Source organism: Carcharhinus amblyrhynchos, chromosome 25 (assembly GCF_965287045.1).
Source record: "Carcharhinus amblyrhynchos chromosome 25, sCarAmb.v2.hapA, whole genome shotgun sequence".
NCBI classification, from domain to species: Eukaryota; Metazoa; Chordata; class Chondrichthyes; order Carcharhiniformes; family Carcharhinidae; genus Carcharhinus; species Carcharhinus amblyrhynchos.
In genome coordinates this window covers 14,097,305-14,119,695 of record NC_137348.1, presented here as the reverse complement: position 1 = coordinate 14,119,695, position 22,391 = coordinate 14,097,305, and the positions used below count along the sequence as shown (strand labels likewise).

Below are 22,391 nucleotides of genomic sequence, written 5' to 3'. Positions count from 1 at the left end.
CGGGTGCCTACAGCTTGCTGTCGGCTTTCCTTTCAACTGCTGAGGTGATCAGGCAATGGCAAATTGTGTTTCTCTGAGGAATTATCACCTAATTTTCCCTCTTGTGAATTGGCAGTGGGGTGGGTGGGTGCAGAGTTGACGGGATTGTGAAGGTGTGGGTTGGGGAAGAGTGGTATAAGCGGTGAAGGAGGGAATTCAAAGCGGGTGTTTAATTACAGAAATTTCTTGTGTTTTCCTGCGGTGAATCCAGATATTTGAATAGATAATTATAGGTCTCTGTGTAATTATAAACTAATCATCTGATATTGGAATGAATCTTGTGTAAATTAACTTGGCAAGGATAGCAATGAGGTCCAAGTGATGCCTATTGTTGAAAGTTTTGTAGTTCTTGAATTTTTTTCTAATCCGAGTTCTCCTGAGAGAACATTATCACACAAGGTAAGATTCAGGAGCCACGGACAAAGAGAACTGTGTGCACCACTCTGTCACCCTGGAAGGAATGTGTCCACGTTCAAAAATAATATTCTAACTCCTCCCTCTGACTCAATCCAGCGTGTGCTGTGATATGGAGTCTCACAGTTTGGAAAGTCCCCGGGGCCATATCTGGCCACAACAAGTAGCTGTGCTGGGAGTTGTGTTCCTCACAAAGGGGAAGTGAGGGGATTTCCAATCCTGCTTACAGACCAGGCCGACCCTTGCCGGAAGTGTCGGCACACATGCGTGTGTACACATCGTGTGGAATGGGCATTGCTGCCTACACTTCCCATTCAAGCTGATATGTAGGATGATGCACATATCAGAAGTGAAGATCTGTTAACAATTGCCACATTTCCCCTAAATCTCTTTAGAGCAACAGCTATCATTCATCAGCTTTAATGTGAGAACTCGCCAGTAACACGCAGGCTCATAAAGCGGCACAGTGATAAACACTGTCTCAGTGCCGTGTACACGGGTTCGATTCCAGCCTTGGGTGACTGTGCAGACTCCGCACATTGTCCCAGTGTCTGCGTAGGTCTCCTCCCACAGTCTGAAAGATGTGCATTGGCCTTGCTAAATTCTCCCTCCATGTACCCAAACGGGCGACTAGGGGATTTTGACAGTGACTTCATTTCAGTGTTAATTTAAGTCTCTTTGTGACACTAATAAACTTTAAATATTAATTTTCTTTTTGTCTTCAATCTAGCTAAAGAGTACATTGCGACTGACCCTTCCAACAGGGATAAGAGGACTCCAATAGTGATCGTCAAGCAAGGCTTCGAGCCGCCCTCATTCACTGGCTGGTTCCTGGGATGGGATTACGATTACTGGAGTGTTGACCCCTTCCAGAGGGCCATGGATGAACTTTCAGTCTCTTAAATCCCTGGGTGTGGTTCCCGCTGATGTCTGCACGCTTGGTCTCACTTCAAGGAGCTTTTGAAGATGTTAAAGTCCTGCCAGCTATGGGCACCGACACTTCGCCCCCTGCAATATTTCTGTGCAATATTTAGTGCAGGTGCCAGCGCACAGCCTATGATACCCTGTGCTTTCTGAAGCTTTCTATAATAAAGATTGACATTTTGACAGCATCTTGTTTCGCTTTAGGAAGTTGAATTTAATGCCCAATTTTGACTCGCACGCATCCTGTCACATCGCTTTTCATTTCGCAAAAGGAAAGAACTTGCCTTTTCTTTTTGGGGAGGTACCTTTCTTTAAAAATTGCTTTGGGACATTCTAAAGTTTGCGTCGGAAATGCAGCTGCAAAATAGGCACAGTCCGATCCCACAATCTAATCCGATCATGGTTTGGCCACCTCGCTCTGTCTCTGATGTCAGTTGAAGGATAAACAGTGGCCAGGATACTGGGGAGACCTCCCTAGATCTTTAAACACTGCCCTGGCATTGTTGTTATCGAGAGCAGATGGAACATTGGTTTCATGTCTCAGAATTTAGGGTGGCACACTGGTTAGCACTGCTGCCTCAGTGCCAGGGATTCGGATTCGGGTTCGATTCCAGCCCCGGGTCACTATCTGTGTGGATTGGCCATGCTGAAATGCCCCTCAGTGTCAGGGAGATTAGGTAGGGTAAATGTATGGGTTATAGGGATAGGGCCTGGATGGGATTGTGGTCAGTACAGACTCGATGGACCAAATGGCCACTTTCTGTGCTGTATGATTGATCTATAATCAGAGAACCACAATCCCTACAGTGCAGAAAGAAGCCATTCGGCCCATCGAGTCTGCATCAATTGTTCTAGGCCCACCCTGTCCTCATAACTCCATGCATTTAGCCCACTAATCCCCCTAACCTACACCTTTTGGACACTAAAGGACAATATGGCATGGCTAATTCATCTAACCTGCGTATCTTTGGACTATGGGAGAAAACTAGAGCACCTGGAGGAAACCCACACAATACATGGAGAACGTGCAAACTCCAATCACCCAATGCTGGAATTGAACCTGAATCCCTGGCACTGAGGCAGCAATGCTAACCTCTGCCACCTCCCATTTGGAAATATGGCAGCTGTGATGGTGTCATATTCAGTGCCTCAGGAAGTACACAGTTCCACAGAATATTAGTGTAAAAGAGGCCCTTCAGCCCATCGAGTCTGCACCGACACGTGAAATTCCCTGACCTGCCCACCTAATCCCACTTGGCCAATAGCCCTACATGTTATGGGGTGTCAAGTACTCATCCAGGTACTACTTTAAAGGATGAGAGACACCCTACCTCCACCACTCTCCCAGACAGTGCATTCCAGACTGTCACCACCCTGAGTAAAAAGGTTTTTCCTCAAATCCTGCCCCCCAAACCTCTCACCCCTCAGTTATAACTTGTGTCCCTTTGTAACTGACCCTTCAGCTAAAGGTAATAACTGCTCCTTACCCACCCTGTCCATGCTCCTCATCATCCTGAACACCTCAATCAGGTCACCCTTCAGTCTTCTCTGTTCCAACAAAAACAACACAAGCTTCTCTTTATCATTTAAATGTTCTATCCCAGGCAGCATGCTGGTGAATCTCCACTGCACCCCCTCCAGTAAGTTTACATCCTTCCTATAATGAGGCGACCAGAACTGTACACAGTACTCCAGGTGTGGCCTTTCCAAAGTTCTATACAACACCATCATGACTCTCTGCTTTTGTAATCTATACCCCGATTGATAAAGGCAAGTGTCCTATATGCCTTTTTCACCACCCTATTAACTGGCCTTTCTGCCTTCAGAGATCTATGGACAAACACACCAAGGTCCCTTCTATAGAATCTCCCAGTGTCAGATCTTTCATAATATACTTCCCTGTCAAATTGCTCCTTCCAAAGTGCATCACCTCTTTTTTTTCAGGGTTAAATTCCATCTGTCACTTATCTACCTATTGGACCATCTCGTCTATATCTTGCTAACCCGAGACACTTAACCTCACTGTTAGCCACCCGGCCGATCTTCGTGTCATCGGCAAATTTACTGACCCTTCCCCCACGTAGTTGTCAATGTCATTTATACAAATGACGAACAATAGGGGACTCCGCACAGATCCCTGGTCCCCTGTCACTAAAGCAGCTGTCTGTTACCACCCTCTGTCTCCTGCTGCTAAACCAATTACATATCCACCTTGTCAGATCACCCTGTATCTCATGCATTAGCCTTCGTTTGGCAGTTAATTACCAGGTTCAATTCCAGGTGCAGTGACACAACCCTCTGTTTTCAAACTGGAGGCCTGTGACCAGCGGTGTGCTTCAGGGATCAGTGCTGGGCCCACTTATTTGTCATTTATATTAATGATTTGGATGAGAATCTAGGAGGCATGGTTAGTAAGTTTGCAGATGATACTAAGATTTGTGGCACAGTGGACAGTGAAGAAAGTTATCTCCAATTGCAACGGGATCTTGATCAATTGGGCCAGTGGGCTGATGAATGGCAGATGGAGTTAAATTTGGACAAATGTGAGGTGATGCATTCTGGTAGATTGAACCAGGGCAGGACTTGCTTGGTTAACAGTAGGGCGTTGGGGAGAGTTACAGAACAGAGATTTAGGGGTACATGTTCATAGCTCCTTGAAAGTGGAGTCACAGGTGGACAGAGTGGTGAAGAAGGCATTTGGCATGCTTGGTTTCATTTGTCAGAACATTGAATACAGGAGTTGGAATGTCTTCTTGAAGTTGTATAAGACATTGGTAAGGCCACACTTGGAATACTGTGTGCAATTCTGGTCACCCTATTATAGGAAGGATATTATTAAACTAGAAAGAATGCAGGAAAGATTTACTAGGATGCTACTGGGACTTGATGGATTGAGTTATAAGGAGAGGTTGGATAGACTGGGACTTTTTTCTCTGAAGCGTTGGAGGCAGAGGGGTGATCTTATAGAGATCTATATATGAAATGGGGGCTACAGATCAGCTCGATAGTCAATATCTTTTCCCAAAGGTAGGAGATTCTAAAACTAGAGGGCATAGGTTTAAAGTGAGAGGGGAGAGATACAAAAGTGTCCAGAGAGGCAATTTTTTCAGAAGGTGGTGAGTGTCTGGAACAAGCTGCCAGAGGTGGGTACAATTTTGTCTTCATTTAGTTACATGGGTAAGGTGGGTATAGAGGGATATGGGCCAAATGTGGGCAATTAGGACTAGCTTAGGGGTTTTAAAAAGAAGGTGGCATAGACAAGTTGGGCCAAAGGGCCTGTTTCCATGCTGTATACTTCTGACTGTAAGTGAATGCTAGCTGGGGAGAGTAGTGTTTGAAATAAGATTATTTAATTAGCTACCCTCCAATCTGCAGTGACTTCCAGAGTTTATAGAATCCTGGAAGATGACCAACAATGCACCCACTATTTCTGGAGCCACTTCATTAAGTACTCTGGGATGTAGATTATCAGGTTCTGGGGGTTTATTTGCCTTCAATCCCATCAACATTCCCAGCACTATTTCTTGACTAATAGTGATTTCCCCCACTAAATCTTGCATTTCCAACATTTCTGGCATCTGATTTGTCCTGTTTTGTGAAGACAGAGACACAGTATGTATTCAGTTGCTCGGCCATTTCTTTGTCCTCTATTATACATTACCCTGCTTCTGTCAAAAGGGGACCTCTGTTTCTCTTCTCATAGCCGATAGAAACTCTTAGTGTCAGTTCTCCGCAAGCTTACTTTCATACTGTATTCTCCCCTACTTAATCAATCCCTTGGTCTTTCTTTGCTGAATTCTAAACTGCTCCAAATCCTCAGACCTATTATTTTTCTTGGCCTTTCTTGGAGAAGGAAGCCACTCAGCCCACTGACCCTCAAAGAGCATCTTACCCAGGCAATCCTGGCTCACATCAGCTGTCTCAACACAGGCTGGAGAGACAGGTTCTTCCCAAACTCAGACTGGTGTCGATTTATCTTGCTGAGCCAACAGTGACCAAGTCAAAAAGGAGCAATATCTAGCTGAATAATAATGAAGTTACAGATCTCCGTCATGACAGCTGCAGTCTCTGAAATTCTGCCAACGAATTGTGTTGAATCTTCCCTCTTGTGGATTCATTGTGTGGGGAGATTGGTCAAAAAGTGCCAATTAAACCACCTGAGCTTTCCCCCCCCCCCCCGTTGGCTCAGCAAGATAAATGGACACCAGCCTGTTTCAGTTTGGGAAGAGCCTGTCTCTCTCCAGCCTGTGCTGAGTTAGCTGATGTGAGCCAGGATTACCTTACACTTGGCCTCCACGTTGACAGCCATACCAGTCAGGGCAAGATATATTTTGGCTCCAGTGTTTAAATTGCTTGTTAATACTGGCACAAAGAATACCCACTAAAGGGGGAAGCAGGGTTGGGGTATCTGGACTCAGAGTGAATAGGGTCAATTTTTAATTGATGTGAAATGGGAGAGACCCTCCCACCAGAAGCCCCTCCCTATTTCTGGCTGGTGAGCAGCTCAAAACCATTGAGCCACAGCTTGTTAATTGTGTTTCAGCAGCTCAGTGCCAAGTACGTTATTGCACTGCAGCTCTTTAGATCTATGAATGTAGCACAATGGTTAACACTGCTGCCTCGTAGCACCAGGGACTCGGTGAGTCTGTTATTCTCCCTACGTCTGCATGGGATTCCTTCCACACTCCAAAAGAGGTGCAGGTTAGGGGGATTGGCCGTGCTAAGTTGACCCTTAGTGTCCAAAGATGTGGAAATTAGGGGGATTAGTCATGGGAAATGTTACAGGAATAGGGTGGGGGAGAGGGCCTGGGTAAGGTATTCTGTCAGAGAATCGCTGCAGACTCGATGGGTCAAATGGTCTCTTCTGCACTGTAGGGATTCTAAGAATTTGACTCTCAGCTAACAGATGGAGGAGGTTTTAGTTATTTGGGGGAGGGGGGGTGGGCGTACGTGTGGGAAGTACCAGGTACATGAATAAAGTGATCCTAGTGACCACAAGAGGGTCCAAAATTTCCTCACGGGCCCAGCTGTGAAGGCCCATGAGGGAATTTTGGGGCTTCTAGTGTTGGGTTTCCCAAGCCTGGTGCTAAATAACATAAATAATGACCTTTCCCTGCCTCATTTTGACAGCAAGCTTTGGGAATCACTCTAAGAGCAAGTAATCGTCTGCTCACCATCCAATGCAGCTGGACACAACAAGGCATCTTCCAAAGCATCGCAAAAACCCATGATGACTGCCACCCAGAAGAATAAGAGACCAATGGGGGCATGAAGGTGCTACCACCTGCGAGCTCTCCTCCAAGTGTCACGCTATCACAGAATTGACAGGTGCAGAAGGTGGCCATCTGGCCCTTCATGTCTGCACTGCCTCTCCAAATAAGTATTGTGACTGGATGCCAGTCCCCTGTCTTTTTCCCCATACCCCTGCACATTTGTTTCTATTCAAGTAATCTTCTACTGCCCTCCTGAATTTCTCAATTGAATCTGCCTCCACCACGTTTCCAGGCAGTGTATTCCAGACTAATCCGATCACTGTGTGAAATATCCTCCCCCCCCCCCACTGCCCTATCCCCAAACCCTGCACATTTAGCATGGCTGATCCTCCCTAACCTACACATCTTGGGATGCAAAGGGGCATGGCCCAGTCAGTTAACCTGCACGTCTTTGCAGTGTGGGAGGAAGCCAGAGCACCTGGAGGAAACCCATGCAGACACGGGGAGAATGTGCAATCTCCACACAGTCAGTTACCCGAGGCTGGAATTGAATCTGGGTCCCCGGAGCTGTGAGGCAGCAGTGCGAACCACTGTGCCACCCAATCCTGGCACTCCCTCCCTCAGTAAGAAGTCTCACAACACCGGGTTAAAGTCCAACAGGTTTATTTGATAGTAAACCCACTAGCTTTCGGGGTTTGCCCCTTCGTCAGGTGAGTGGAGGTCCACTCTGGGAGTGGAGGTCAGGTCCACTCACTTGACGAAGGGGCAGACCCCGAAAGCTAGTGGGTTTACTATCAAATAAACCTGTTGGACTTTAACCTGGTGTTGTGAGACTTCTTACTGTGTTTACCCCAGTCCAACGCCGGCACCTCCACATCACTCCCTCCCTCAGCAGGGATGCAGGTGTACCTATTCCAAGTGGACTGCGGCAGTTCCGGCAAGTGGCTCACCTGGACTACCTCAGGGGCAATAAACACTGGCTAACTAGTGATGCCCTTGTCCCCTAAGTGAATTAAACAGCAAAAACACTGTGTGTTTGTACTGTGATCTTGCATGTTGCCAGCCTGAGCCCAGCAGGGGGCTACTGGACTGTCCATCTCAGGAGCTTACAGAAGATGGCATGGGTCAGACTGGCTGCATAAACAAAGGGTTAAGTGCCCAGGTCTGTTTTTTATGAATGGGAGAGGGGGTTACAACTGGCCCGATTGCCTTCGGAAGAGAAAACAAATGAGTGGAAAGCAGGTGTTAAAATTGTAGCAATGGGTGTGGTGTGAAGCCAGGGGCAATTGTGGTCATGATGTAACTTGTTGGTACCTGGCCATGGGTTTCAGATTGCGAAATATTATCATGTTTCCAGTCTTGTCAACATCTATCGCAGATGATGGAAAAATACTGAGTGCCTACTGGTCCAGCCGGCAGTGTGGCACTGGTAATGTGTTAGCCACGTTCAAATAGTTTTACAATGTTGGAGCTAAACTCTTTCATTACGGAAAATAATTGTATTGCGTTGTAATGCAATCTGAACGTGCCAATCTTGCTTAATAAGCTCAAGGTCAGTGGGCGGCTCTAAGCATTAATGTTTCTTCAGGAAATATACATTAAATGACATTAGGTAAGGGAGCAAATTTGACCAGATAAAACATAATACAGTTCAATTTCTTTCAATGCGATACACTTCACTTTTGCTGCCTAACAGTGGTTAGCACTGCTGCCTCACAGCACCAGAGATCCTGGCCTGGGTCACTGTCTATGCAGAGTCTGCGTGTTCTCCCCGTGTCAGCGTGGCTTTCCTCTGAGTGCTCCGGTTTTCTCCGGGTGCTCCGGTTTCCTCCCACAGTCCGAAAGACGTGCCGGTTCGCTGCATTGGCCATGCTAAATTCTCCCTCATTGTACCCGAACAGGCACCTGAGCGTGGCAACCAGGGGATTTTCACAGTAGCTTCATTGCAGTGTTAACGTCAGCCTACTTGTGACACAAATAAACTTTTCAACTTACAGTGACAGGTTATATAGACTGTAACATTCACTGCTGCGTACAGCCTGGGTGTGATACACTCACAGGTTGTAATATGTGCAGTGTAGCCAGCAACTGATTGAGTAACTATATGATAACCCATATTCACAGAACGAGGTTGACCCCACTTTACAGACTCATAGTCTATTTATTTGCTATCAAATATCAGAACTATTTTGCTTCGGCCCACATTTGACAATATGATAGAATTATGGAATCCCTATAGTGCAAAAGGAGGCTATTTGGCCCATCCCTTGAACTGAATGATTTGCTAGGCCATTTAAGAGGACAATTGAGAGTCAACCACATTGCTGTGGCTCTGGAGACATGTGTAGACCAGGCCAGGTAAAGGACGGCAGATTTCCTTTCCTAAAGAATATTAGTGACCCAGATGGATTTTTCCAACAATGGTTTCACGCTCATCAGTAGATTCTTAATTCCAGATTTATTTTTAATTGGATTCAAATTCCACCATCTGCTGTAGCGGGATTTGAACCCAGGTCCTGGAATATTAGCTGAGTTTCTGGATTAATAGACTAGCAGTAATGGCACTAGGCCATCGCCTCCCCCTCTGCCTACACTGACAACAATCCCACCCAGCCTCTATCCCCATAACCCCACATATTTACCTGCTAATCTCCCTGACACTGACATTCTGTACAAAACAAAAAGGTAAATCATTGTTATTGATTCATTGCTGTAAATTGGAGAATTACTCTCCTTTAAAATTCAAACTTCCCTGGACTCATCTTTCGCAGTTTAAATTTCGGGTAAAATTCCATGTTACCCCACTTGAAATCTTGATGTCTGGGGGATTATAAATGACCAGCAGTGGGCGGGAGTTGCCGGTTGGGGGGAGACCCATCACTGAAGCTGGATTATGGATTTTCTTATTCCATTACCAAAAGTGCTTCCCTGCCCAAATATAAACCTCGTGTAATCTAATCTTCAGCAAATCAATTCTGTGCTTGTACATTGAACTTATTTATTCTACTGTGCTTTCTTTATGATATTTCTCAGGGTTAACCCTGGCTAAAACGCATTGTAAAATATTTCCAAAGCTCCACAATCTGCGATGGAGGGGTTACGATGGAGGGGGTGCGGTGGAGGGGTTACGATGGAGGGGTTACGATGGAGGGGGTGCAGTGGAGGGGTTATGATGGAGGGGGTGCGGTGGAGGGGTTATGATGGAGGGGTTACGATGGAGGGGGTGCAGTGGAGGGGTTACAATGGAGGGGGTGCGATGGAGGGGTTACGATGGAGGGGGTGCGATGGAGGGGTTACAATGGAGGGGGTGCGATGAAGGGGTTACAATGGAGGGGGTGCGGTGGAGGGGTTATGATGGAGGGGGTGCGATGGAGGGGGTGCAGTGGAGGGGTTATGATGGAGGGGGTGCGGTGGAGGGGTTACGATGGAGGGGTTACGATGGAGGGGGTGCAGTGGAGGGGTTATGATGGAGGGGGTGCGGTGGAGGGGTTATGATGGAGGGGTTACGATGGAGGGGGTGCAGTGGAGGGGTTACAATGGAGGGGGTGCGATGGAGGGGTTACGATGGAGGGGGTGCGATGGAGGGGTTACAATGGAGGGGGTGCGATGAAGGGGTTACAATGGAGGGGGTGCGGTGGAGGGGTTACGATGGAGGGGTTATGATGGAGGGGTTACGATGGAGGGGGTGCAGTGGAGGGGGTGCGATGGAGGGGGTGCGATGGAGGGGTTACGATGGAGGGGGTGCGATGGAGGGGTTACAATGGAGGGGGTGCGATGGAGGGGTTACGATGGAGGGGGTGCGATGGAGGGGTTACGATGGAGGGGTTACGATGGAGGGGTTACGATGGAGGGGGTGCGATGGAGGAGTTACGATGGAGGGGGTGCGATGGAGGGGTTACGATGGAGGGGTTACGATGGGGGGGTGCGATGGAGGGGTTACGATGGAGGGGTTACGATGGAGGGGTTACGATGGAGGGGTTACGATGGAGGGGGTGCGATGGAGGAGTTACGATGGAGGGGGTGCGATGGAGGGGTTACGATGGAGGGGTTACGATGGAGGGGGTGCGATGGAGGGGTTACGATGGAGGGGGTGCGATGGAGGGGGTGCGATGGAGGGGTTACGATGGAGGGGGTGCGATGGAGGGGTTACGATGGAGGGGTTACGATGGAAGGGGTGCGATGGAGGGGTTACGATGGAGGGGTTACGATGGAGGGGGTGCGATGGAGGGGGTGCGATGGAGGGGTTACGATGGAGGGGTTACGATGGAAGGGGTGCGATGGAGGGGTTACGATGGAGGGGTTACGATGGAGGGGTTACGATGGAGGGGTTACGATGGAGGGGTTACGATGGAGGGGGTGCGATGGAGGGGGTGCGATGGAGGGGGTGCGATGGAGGGGGTGCGATGGAGGGGTTACGATGGAGGGGTTACGATGGAGGGGTTACGATGGAGGGGTTACGATGGAGGGGGTGCGATGGAGGAGTTACGATGGAGGGGGTGCGATGGAGGGGTTACGATGGAGGGGTTACGATGGAGGGGGTGCGATGGAGGGGTTACGATGGAGGGGGTGCGATGGAGGGGGTGCGATGGAGGGGTTACGATGGAGGGGTTACGATGGAAGGGGTGCGATGGAGGGGTTACGATGGAGGGGTTACGATGGAGGGGGTGCGATGGAGGGGGTGCGATGGAGGGGTTACGATGGAGGGGTTACGATGGAAGGGGTGCGATGGAGGGGTTACGATGGAGGGGTTACGATGGAGGGGTTACGATGGAGGGGGTGCGATGGAGGGGTTACGATGGAGGGGTTACGATGGAGGGGGTGCGATGGAGGGGTTACGATGGAGGGGGTGCGATGGAGGGGTTACGATGGAGGGGTTACGATGGAGGGGGTGCGATGGAGGGGTTACGATGGAGGGGTTACGATGGAGGGGGTGCGATGGAGGGGTTACGATGGAGGGGTTATGATGGAGGGGTTACGATGGAGGGGGTGCGATGGAAGAGTTACGATGGAGGGGGTGCGATGGAGGGGTTACGATGGAGGGGTTATGATGGAGGGGGTGCGATGGAGGGGTTACGATGGAGGGGTTACGATGGAAGGGGTGCGATGGAGGGGTTATGATGGAGGGGTTACGATGGAGGAGTTACGATGGAAGGGGTGCGATGGAGGGGTTACGATGGAGGGGTTACGATGGAGGGGGTGCGATGGAGGGGGTGCGATGGAGGGGTTACGATGGAGGGGTTACGATGGAGGTGGTGAGATGGAGGGGGTGCGATGGAGGGGTTACGATGGAGGGGTTACGATGGAGGGGGTGCGATGGAGGGGTTACGATGGAGGGGTTACGATGGAAGGGGTGCGATGGAGGGGTTACGATGGAGGGGTTACGATGGAGGAGTTACGATGGAAGGGGTGCGATGGAGGGGTTACGATGGAGGGGTTACGATGGAGGGGTTACGATGGAGGGGGTGAGATGGAGGGGTTACGATGGAGGGGGTGCGATGGAGGGGTTACGATGGAGGGGGTGCGATGGAGGGGGTGCGATGGAGGGGGTGCGATGGAGGGGTTACGATGGAGGGGTTACGATGGAGGGGGTGCGATGGAGGGGTTACGATGGAGGGGTTACGATGGAGGGGGTGCGATGGAGGGGGTGCGATGGAGGGGTTACGATGGAGGGGTTACGATGGAGGGGGTGCGATGGAGGGGTTACGATGGAGGGGTTACGATGGAGGGGGTGCGATGGAGGGGTTACGATGGAGGGGGTGCGATGGAGGGGTTACGATGGAGGGGTTACGATGGAGGGGTTACGATGGAGGGGGTGCGATGGAGGGGTTACGATGGAGGGGTTACGATGGAGGGGGTGCAATGGAGGGGGTGCGATGGAGGGGTTACGATGGAGGGGGTGCGATGGAGGGGTTACGATGGAAGGGGTGCGATGGAGGGGTTACGATGGAGGGGTTGCGATGGAGGGGTTACGATGGAGGGGTTACGATGGAAGGGGTGCGATGGAGGGGTTACGATGGAAGGGGTGCGATGGTGGGGTTACGATGGAGGGGGTGCGATGGAGGAGTTACGATGGAGGGGGTGCGATGGAGGGGTTACAATGGAAGGGTTACGATGGAGGGGGTGCGATGGAGGGGTTACGATGGAGGGGGTGCGATGGAGGGGTTACAATGGAGGGGTTACAATGGAAGGGGTGCGATGGAGGGGTTACGATGGAGGGGGTGCGATGGAGGAGTTACGATGGAGGGGTTATGATGGAGGGGGTGCGATGGAGGGGTTACGATGGAGGGGGTGCGATGGAGGGGGTGCGATGGAGGGGTTACGATGGAGGGGTTACGATGGAGGGAGTGCGATGGAGGAGTTACGATGGAGGGGGTACGATGGAGGGGTTACAATGGAAGGGGTTACGATGGAGGGGTTACGATGGAGGGGTTACAATGGAAGGGGTTACAATGGAAGGGGTGCGATGGAGGAGTTACGATGGAGGGGTTGCGATGGAGGGGTTACGATGGAGGGGTTACGATGGAGGGGTTACGATGGAGGGGTTACAATGGAAGGGGTGCGATGGAGGGGGTGCGATGGAGGGGGTACGATGGAGGGGTTACGATGGAGGGGGTGCGATGATTGGGGTGAAGGGGAATTTGGTGTTAGAAAAATTCAAATGACTTGCACTGAAGGAACAGTGGATGCATGAATGCAAAATCAGTAAGGGACAGAAAGCAGAGAGTAGAGCGTAAATTCTTGTTCTTTTGGATGAAGGGGAGTGTGCACGTGGTGTCACAGGGAATGGGTTTTGGAATCATTCTTTTCCTTACACATTAATGGGCACAGTGGTTAGCACTGCTGCCTTATAGCACCAGGGACCCCAGTTCTACTCCAGCCTTGGGTCACTGTCTGTGTGGAGTTAGCACATTCTCCCCATATCTGCGTGGGTTTCCTCTGGCTGCCCCAGTTCCCTCCCACGCTTCAAAGATATGCAGGTTAGGTGAATTGGCCATGCTAAATTGCCCCTTAGTGTCCAGAGCTGTACAATTTAGGAGAATTAGTGGGGTAAATGTGTGGGATTACTGGGATAGTGGGATGTTCTGATAGAAAATCGGTGCGGACTCAATGGGCCGAATGGCCTCGTTCTGCACTGTAGGGATTCTATGACTTTGACTTGGGTTCCTTGGGCCTAATTTCACAGTTTGTGGATAACGTGAAGCTCAGAAATGCACTAAACAGTGGCGATACAGACAGACCGATGTAATGGGCAGTCAGAGGGATGGAGAGACCATGGTGGGGAGGGGGGGTGGGGAGAGGGATGTACCCAGATCTTTTGAAGATGGCAGAGTAAGTTGAGAAGCCTGTAGAAAGGCATTCGGGATCCTTGACTTTTTAAATAGAGGCATCGTGTGCGAAAAATTCTCAACCTGTAGAAAATACAGGTTAAATACCAGTTGCAGTACTGTGGACAATGGACCAGACTTCAGAAAGGATTTTAAAGCATTTGCGAATGTCCGCAGGAAGGCACGAGGAATGAAAACTTCAGATGATGAGAAGAGACAAGAGGAGCTGATTGTCTGTGAACCGGGAAGTTCAGCAGTTATTTTTGTTTTGGAGGTGGTCAGAATCATGAGGCGTTTTGTTAATGGGGTGAAAGTGTTTGCAGGGGAAAAGACCTTAGAAGTGGATTGAAGCTGATTGGAATAAGAACCTAGAAACATAAATACTTTTACGCAGCAAGTTCTGATGATCCGCAATGCACGGACTGACAGGGTAATGGGCGCAGATTCCATGATAACTTTTGAAAGGGGAATCAATTGGATAAATACTTGGAGAGATAGAATTTACAGAGAAATGGGGAGTGGGAGGAACTGGTTGGTTTCCCACAGGGAGACAAGATGGGCTGAATGATCTCTTTTGCTGTATTAGTGTACGATCAGGGTAGCACAGTGGTTAGCACTGCTGTCTCACAGCTCCAGGGACTTGAGTTCAATTCCTGGTTTGGCTCACTGCCTGTGTGGAGTTTGCACATTCTCCCTGTGTCTGAGTGGGTTTCCTCTGGGTGCTCCGGTTTCCCCCCACAGTCTGAAAGACGTGCTGGTTAGATGCATTGGCCATGCTAAATTCTCCCTCAGCGTACCCGAACAGGAGTGTGGCGACTAGAGGAATTTCACAGTAACTTCATTGCAGTTAATGTAAGCCTACTTGTGACTAATAAATAAACCTTTTTTTTAATGAACCCTAGTCAGAATGGACAGCTAAGCTGAACGGAGAGCGATGCAGCAACTTGACAGATTGTAGATGAAAGGGACGATAAATAAAACTGAAAAGATGTGGTTAAAAATCTACCCTGAAGCTAAAGCTTTAATCTGTATGTTCATGCTCTAGTGATGAGTATCTATTCATTAGTGTCACAAGTAGGCTCACATTAAGAACAAAGAATAAGCCCTTCAGCCCATCAACTCTGTGCTGACACAGATGCCTCTCTAATCTAATATTTTCTTGACCCTATGTGGTCCATATCCCTCTACCCTCTGTCTATTCATGTATCTATCCAGGTGCCTCTTTAACACTGCAATGAAGTTACTGTGAAAATCCCCTAATTGCCACACTCTGGTGCCTGTTTGGGTACACTGAGGGAGAATTTAGCATGGCCAATATACCTAACCAGCACGTGTCTTTCAGACTGTAGGAGGAAACCCATGCAGACACAGGGAGAACGTGCAGACTCTGCATAGAAAGTGACCCAAGCCGGAATTGAACCCAGGTCCCTGGTCCTGTGAGGCAGCAGTGCTAATCACTGTGCCACCATGCTGCCCATATTTGCTCAGTGTCGATCGTGGTTGAGTTGACAGTATTCCCACATCTGTGTCAGAAGGTTCTGGGTTCAAGTCCCACTCCAAGATTTAAGCATAAAAAAAGATAAAGGCTGACACTCCAGCGCAGTACTGAGGGAGTGCTGCACTGCCAGAGGTGTCATCTTTTAAATAAGACATGAGGCTTTCGGGTGGTTCGTAAAGATCCCACGGTCCCTCTTGAAGAAGAATAAGAGTGTTAACCCCAGTGTCTTGGTCCATATGTATCCCTCAATCAACAGCAGGGATTATCTGGTCATTGTCACGATGCTGTTTGTGGGATCTTGCTGTGCATATATTGGCTGCCCATTTCCTGGATTACAACACTGACAACATTCCAAATAAAAAGTGCTTCGTTGGCTGTGGACCACCCGATGTCCCTGAATGGCACTAAATAAATGGAAATTAATCTGTCTGCCAAATCCAACCCTTATCAACTCCAGCATGACATGTGTGTCCTGATAATGTTCCAGTCAAACCTCACACTGAGTCAATGTTTGTCAAATCAAGGATACATTTTGTCCTCGTAGCAGTGACCATATATCAGAATTATTTCATTGGGTGGAAAGTGTTTTGGAACATCTTGAAGTTGTAAAGACACTCGCCGAAAATGTCTGATCTCACCCGCGGCTGGGTTGTCAGTGAATGGGGCAGCACGGTGGCACAGTGGTTAGCACTGCTGCCTCACAGCACCAGGGACCCTGGTTCGATTCCCAGCTCAGGTCACTGTCTGTGTGGAGTCTGCATGTTCTCCCATGTCTGTGTTCTCCCCTGGGTGCTCCAGTTTCCTCTCACATTCCAAAGATGTGCGGTTTAGGTGGATTGGCCGTGCTAAATTGCCCCTGAGTGTCAGGGGGACTCACAAGGATAAATGCATAGGGTTAGGGGGATTGAGCTGGGTGGGATTGTGGTCAGTGCGGACTCGATGGGCTGAATGGCCTCCTTCTGTATTGTAGGGATTCAATGAATGGAGTTCTGGCTCAGCGCCACATTCCCCGTCCCCACTGGGATTGGCATGGGCGAGATCGGAGAATCCTGCCCATTACATAACGTACGAAGATTTCCTTTTTACTGAGTTTAACCAAACCTTCAAAAAGGTTTCATAAAGGGAGAGCTGCAAATTGTGTGCTTCTCGATTTGTCTCCCATTTCCTCGGAGTCTGTGTGGGATGGTATTGTTCAACATGTGTGTACAATGTTGTACTGTGAGGCACAATGAGATAAGACACTCACATGTATACATGTAAACATGTGTACACGGATACACATGTGACCTCAGGATGCCCTGAAGCACTCTACTGCCAATTAAACACTTTTGAAGAATGGTCACTTGTAACATAGGAAACATAATGGCCAATTTGTGCAAGATAAGATCCCGCAAACAGCAATGGGATGATCGACAATCTGTTTTTGTGATGTTGATTGAAGGGTAAATATTGGCCAAGACTCCCCTGTTCTCCTTTCTCAGTTAGTGCCGTGGACGTCCATTCGAGCAAGCAGACAGTTTTACACTTCCTCCAAAGCACAGCACCCCTAAGATTGCAGCATTCCCTCAGTACTGTACTGGAGTGCCACGCTGGAATTCTGTGTTAAATTCTGGAGTGGGCCTTGAACACAGTTCTAAGGGTGGAGACTGCTGGCAAACATCACCTTGACAAACTAATGCCTCACAAGGTGGCAATGAACATTATACGGGCATCGCTGGATAGGCCAGTGTTTATTATCCATCTTTAATTGCCCATAAGAAGGCGGTAGTTTGCTACCTTCTTGAACTGCTGCAGTCCAGGTGCTGTCGGTATATCCTCAGTGCTGCTAGGGTGTAAGTTATGACTGTAACACTGCAGTCTGCACCCTCTCCTTTCCTTCTCCCCTATATACTCTATGAACAGCATGTTTTATCTGTATAGCACAAGAAACAATACTTTGCACTGTATACCAATACACATGACAGTAATAAATCAAATCAAACCAAAATTAATCAAAATAAGGAGTTCTAGGACTCTCACCCAGTGCCAGTGAAGGAACAACGATATAGTTCCAAGACAGAATGGTGTGCAATTTGGAGGGTGCTGGTGTTTGCATGCATCTGCTGCCCTTAACCCTGTAGCTGGTAGAGGATGTGGGTTTGGAAGGTGCTGTGGAAAGGACCTTGGTGAGTTGCTACAATGCATCTTGCAGTTGGTGCACACTGCTGCCGCTGTGCATAGGTGCTGGAGGGAGTGAATGTCGAAGGTAGTGAATAGGGTACAAGTCAAGCGGGCTGCTTTGTCTCGCTTGGTGTTGAGCTTTTTGTGTTGTAGAAACTTTACTCGTCCAGGCAATCGAAGAGTATTCCACTGAACTACTGACTTGTGCCTTGTAAATGATGGACAAGCTTTGGGGAATCAGAAGGTGAGTTACTCTCTGCAGAACTCTCAACCTCTGACCTATTCTTTTAGCCACAGAATCTATATGGCTAGTCCAGTTCAGTTTATGGTTGATGGTAACCCCCAGGATGTTGGTAGTGGGGTTTGCAGCGATGGTGTTACCACTGAAGACCAAGGGGAGATGGTTAGATTCTCTCTTGCTGGAGATGGTCTTTGCCTGGCACTTGATTGGAGCAAATGTTACTTACTTGCCACTTGTCAGCCCGAGTTTTGTCCAAATCTTGCTGTATTTGGACACAGACTGCTTCAGTATCTGAAGAGTCTTGAAAGGTGCTTAACACTGAGCAATCATCTGTGAAAATCTCCATTTTTGACCTTGTATTGAAGGGAAGATCACTAATGAAGCAGCTGAAGATGGTTAGACCTTGAACATTACCCTGAGGAACTCCTGCAGCCATGTTGTGGGATTGAGATATTTGACCTCCAACCACCACGGCCAACTTCCTTTGTGCTGGGAATGACTGCAACCTGTGAAGAGTCTGCCCCCAATTTCCATTGCCTTCAGTCTTGCTCGGGGTTCTCGATGCCGCACTGGGCCAAATGATGTCAAGGGCAGACACTGTCACCTTACCTCTGGAGTCCAGCTCTTTTATCCATGTTTGAACACAAGGCTGTAATGTGGTCAGGAGCTGATTGACCCGTGTGGAATCCAAATGGAATGTCAGTGAGCCGGTTATTGCTGAGTGTAGGCAGAGTCAATGGATGGGAGGCTGGTTTGCGTGATGAATTGAGCTACATTCACAACATTTTGTAGTTCCTTGCGGTCTTGGGCAGAGCAGGAGCCCATACCAAGCTGTGATACAACCAGAAAGAATGCTTTCTTTGGTGTATCTGTAAAAGTTGGTGAGAGTCGTAGCTGACATGCCAAATTTCTTTAGTCTTCTGAGAAAGTAGAGGCGTTGGTGGGCTTTCTTAACTATAGTGTCAGCATGGGGGGGCCAGGACAGGTTGTTGGTGATCTGGACACCTAAAAACTTGAAGTTTTTTTGAAGTTGGTTTGTTGGTAATGGTAGACTGGGGGATATGCTGGGCCATGAGGTTACAGATTGTGGCTGGGTACAATTCCACTGCTGCTGATGGCCCACAGATATGCATGGATGGATGCCCAGTCTTGAGATCTGTTCAAAGTCTATCCCATTTAACATGGCGGTAGTGCCACACGGCACATTGGAGGGTATCCCAGACATGAAAGCAGAACTGTCTCCACAAGGACCGTGCAGTGGTCACTCTTACCGATGCATCTGCGGCAGGCAGGTTGGTGAGGATGAGGTCAAGTAGGTTTTTCCCTCCTCTTGGTCCTCTCACCACCTGCTGCAGACCCTGTCCAGCAGCCATGTTCTTTAGGGACCAGTCAGCCAGCTCAGTCAGTAATGGTGCTACCAAGCCACTCTTGGTGATGGATGTCGAAGTCCTCTAACCGGGATATATTCTGTGCCCTTCCCATCCTCAGTGCTCCCTCCAAGTAGTGTTCAACATGGAGAAACATTGATACATCGGCTGATGGGGGGGACGATACATAGTAATCAGCAGGAGGTTTCCTTGCCCACATTTGACCTGGTGCCATGAGGCTTCAAGAGCTCCAGGGTTGATGTTGAGACTCCCAGGACAACTCCCTCCCAACTGTATACCACTGTGCCTTTCGCCACCACGGCTGGGTCTGTTCTATCAATGGGGCAGGGCACACCCAGGAATGTGGGCAGCACAGTGGCACAGTGGTTAGGACTGCTGCCTCACAGTGCCAGGGACTCGGGTTCAATTCCAGTTTCAGGTCACTGTCTGCGTGGAATTTGCACATTCTCCCCATGTCTCTGTGGGTTTCCTCCAGATGTTCCGGTTTCCTCCCACAGCCCAAAGGTGTACAGGTTAGGTTGGTTGGCTGTGCTAAATTGCCCCTAGCATCAGGGAGATTGGCAGGGTAGATGAGGGTTAAGGAAATGGGGCCTGCGTGGAATCACGGTCAGTACAGACTCAATGGGTCAAATGTCCTCCTTCTGTACTGTAGGGATTCTATGATGGTGCTGAGGACATTATCTGTAAGGTATGATTCCCTGAGTATCACTCTATCAGGCTGTTGCTTGTCTAATCTGTGAGACAGCTCTCCCAATTGTGACGCAAGCCCTCAGATATCAATAAGGTGGGTGTTGCTGGGTCAAAGGGGTTGAGTTTGCCGCTATCATTTCTGGTTCCTAGGTCAATGCCAGGTTCATTCCTTTTAAACTTTTTGATATAACTGAGTGGCTTGCTAGGCCATTTCAGAGCCAACCATACTGGGTCAGGCTAGGTGGGGATAAGCAGATGGGTTTTTACTGCTGTCGATGGTAATTTTCATTTGAATTCTCAGTGCGGTGGGATTTGAACCCATGTCTGCAGACCGTTAACGTGGGTCTCTGGATTGCTAGTGCAGTGACATTACCGTTAGATCACCACCTCCCCAAAAATATTCCTGCTGCCATCAGACCTTTGAATGGACCTACCTCGCACTAAGTTGATCTTTCTTTACACCCCAGCTATGACTGTAACACCACATTCTGCACTCTCTCCTTTCCTTCCCTGTGAACGGTATGCTTTGTCTATATAGCGCGCAAGAAACAATATACACTGTTTACTAATACATGTGACAATAATAAATCAAATCAAATCAAAATGGAATAGATTTTGAAGAGAAAGGAATGATCTTTTCTGTGCACCCTTCAGTCACTGACCAAGACCAGTTCTGCTGGAATCCTGCGTAGAATGAACCACTCACAATCAGGGGCAGCACTGCTGCCTCCCAGCCCCGGGGACCCAGGTTCAATTCCCAGCTTGGGTGACTGTGTAGAGTCTGCACATTCTCCCCGTGTCTGCGTGGGTTTCCTGCGGGTGCTCTGGTTTCCTCCTAAGCTGTGCTGGTTAGATGCATTGGCCATGCTAAATTCTCTCTCAGTGTACCTCATCAGGCTTCAGAGTGTGGAGACTAGGGGATTTTCACAGTAACTTCATTGCAGTGTAAGCCTACAAATAAATAAACTTTATTTTTACTTTCATTCTTAGCTGACGGATAGTCCAGGCTATCCATGAAAGCAGATAAAAAATTGGCAACTAAAACTCCACAATTTTTCAAGTGTATAATTATATTTCTATAAACTTTTATTTCTCCACATTTTAAACAGAGTCCCAAGCAGTCACTTTACTGAAATTTATTCAAGCTGGGAGTTCAAGATCCAGCTGGGAGTTCAGTGTGTATCTTTATTAAAGGCTTCTTTATCAGTGTGGGTTTTTTTTCACTCTCAGGTTGACGATAGTTTTAAGGTCTCTCAGTCCTTTGTAACAAGTTGTGGAGAAGCATCTTTATCTGTGCAGGTCAGATGGTGTTTTATTTGTGCTCCAAGTATCTTCATGCTGCTAATGTGTGAATCTGATGAATGAGGTTGCGACGCCAGCAACAGATAGTCACTTAATTAAAATGGGTTTCAGTCAGGCTACCACAAGCTGCTTGAAATGCTCTGCCTTCAGTCACCCCGTGCTGTGTGTTCCTCCTCATCCATCAACAGGGATTTGATCCACTCTGAGGTTTCAGGCTGGGCTCACATCCTGCCTGTTAAATTTCAGACAATCATCTCATAGAATTCCTACAGTACAGAAGGACGCCATTCGGCCCATCGAGTCTGCACCGACCACAATCCCAGCCAGGTCCTATTCCCGTGACCCTGCTAATCCCTCTGACACTAAGGGTCAATTTAGCATGGCCAATCCACCTAACCGTCACATCTTTGGAGGAAACCAGAGCTGTGAGGCAGTAATGCTAACCACTGTGCTGCCCCCAGCTGCTGGGGCTGTTTTCAGTCTCTGGTGGACGTTTTGTACTGTCCACAACACTGTGTTTGGTGATGTTTGTGCTAAGCTTTGGCTGGCACCTGGGCTGGGGGCAGGAAGTGGAGCAGCAGCATACACGCATCGTGGGCAGAGGTTATGAACCCCGACCCACTGAAATAATTGATACATTTTCACGAATGAATTGAGCACGCGGCAGTGACTCAGAATGGAAATAGGTCCATGAGTTATTCAAGGTATTTTGCGGGAGTTTGTAGAATTCTGCTCTGATCATTTCATATCGCCTACCAGCTATGATAATCATGCTGTTGCGATATTAATTCGGGGTCAAGTCTTCTCCCTCAGGTGTACGTGTAAGATACCGTGAGGTTATTTCAAAGAAGAGGCCAGAGTCCTAGGCAATACTCGTTTGACTTGAACAGAGAACAAAGGAAAGTACAGCATAGGAACAGGCCCTTCAGCCCTTCAAGGCTGTGCCGATCATGATGCCCCAACTAAACTAAACTAAAAAAAGCCTCCTGCCCTTACTCAGTCCATCTCCCTCTATTCCCTCTCTATTCATGCACCCATTCAGATGCCTCTTAAAAGTTGCTAATGTGCCTGCTTCCACCACCTCCTCTGACAGCGAGTTCCAGGCACTCACCATTCTCTGCATGAAAAACTTCCCCCGTACATTTCCCTTAAACTTTCCCCTCCCGTTTCACCTTGGACTTGTGCCCCCTTGTGATT

General features: G+C 48.6%; 1 protein-coding gene across 3 annotated transcripts in view; it reads left to right on the top strand.

The window, feature by feature from the left end:
* Positions 1 to 1,565, top strand: part of LOC145358447 (gelsolin-like) — a 66,273-nt gene extending 64,708 nt beyond the window's left edge. For all 3 annotated transcript variants that reach the window (XM_080212542.1, XM_080212540.1, XM_080212541.1), the window contains one exon: positions 1,184 to 1,565. In XM_080212542.1, the coding sequence (XP_080068668.1) occupies positions 1,184 to 1,356 (173 nt within the window). In that variant the 3' untranslated portion in view covers positions 1,357 to 1,565. The remainder of the gene's footprint in view (positions 1 to 1,183) is intronic.
* The last annotated feature ends 20,826 nt before the right edge of the window (positions 1,566 to 22,391 follow it).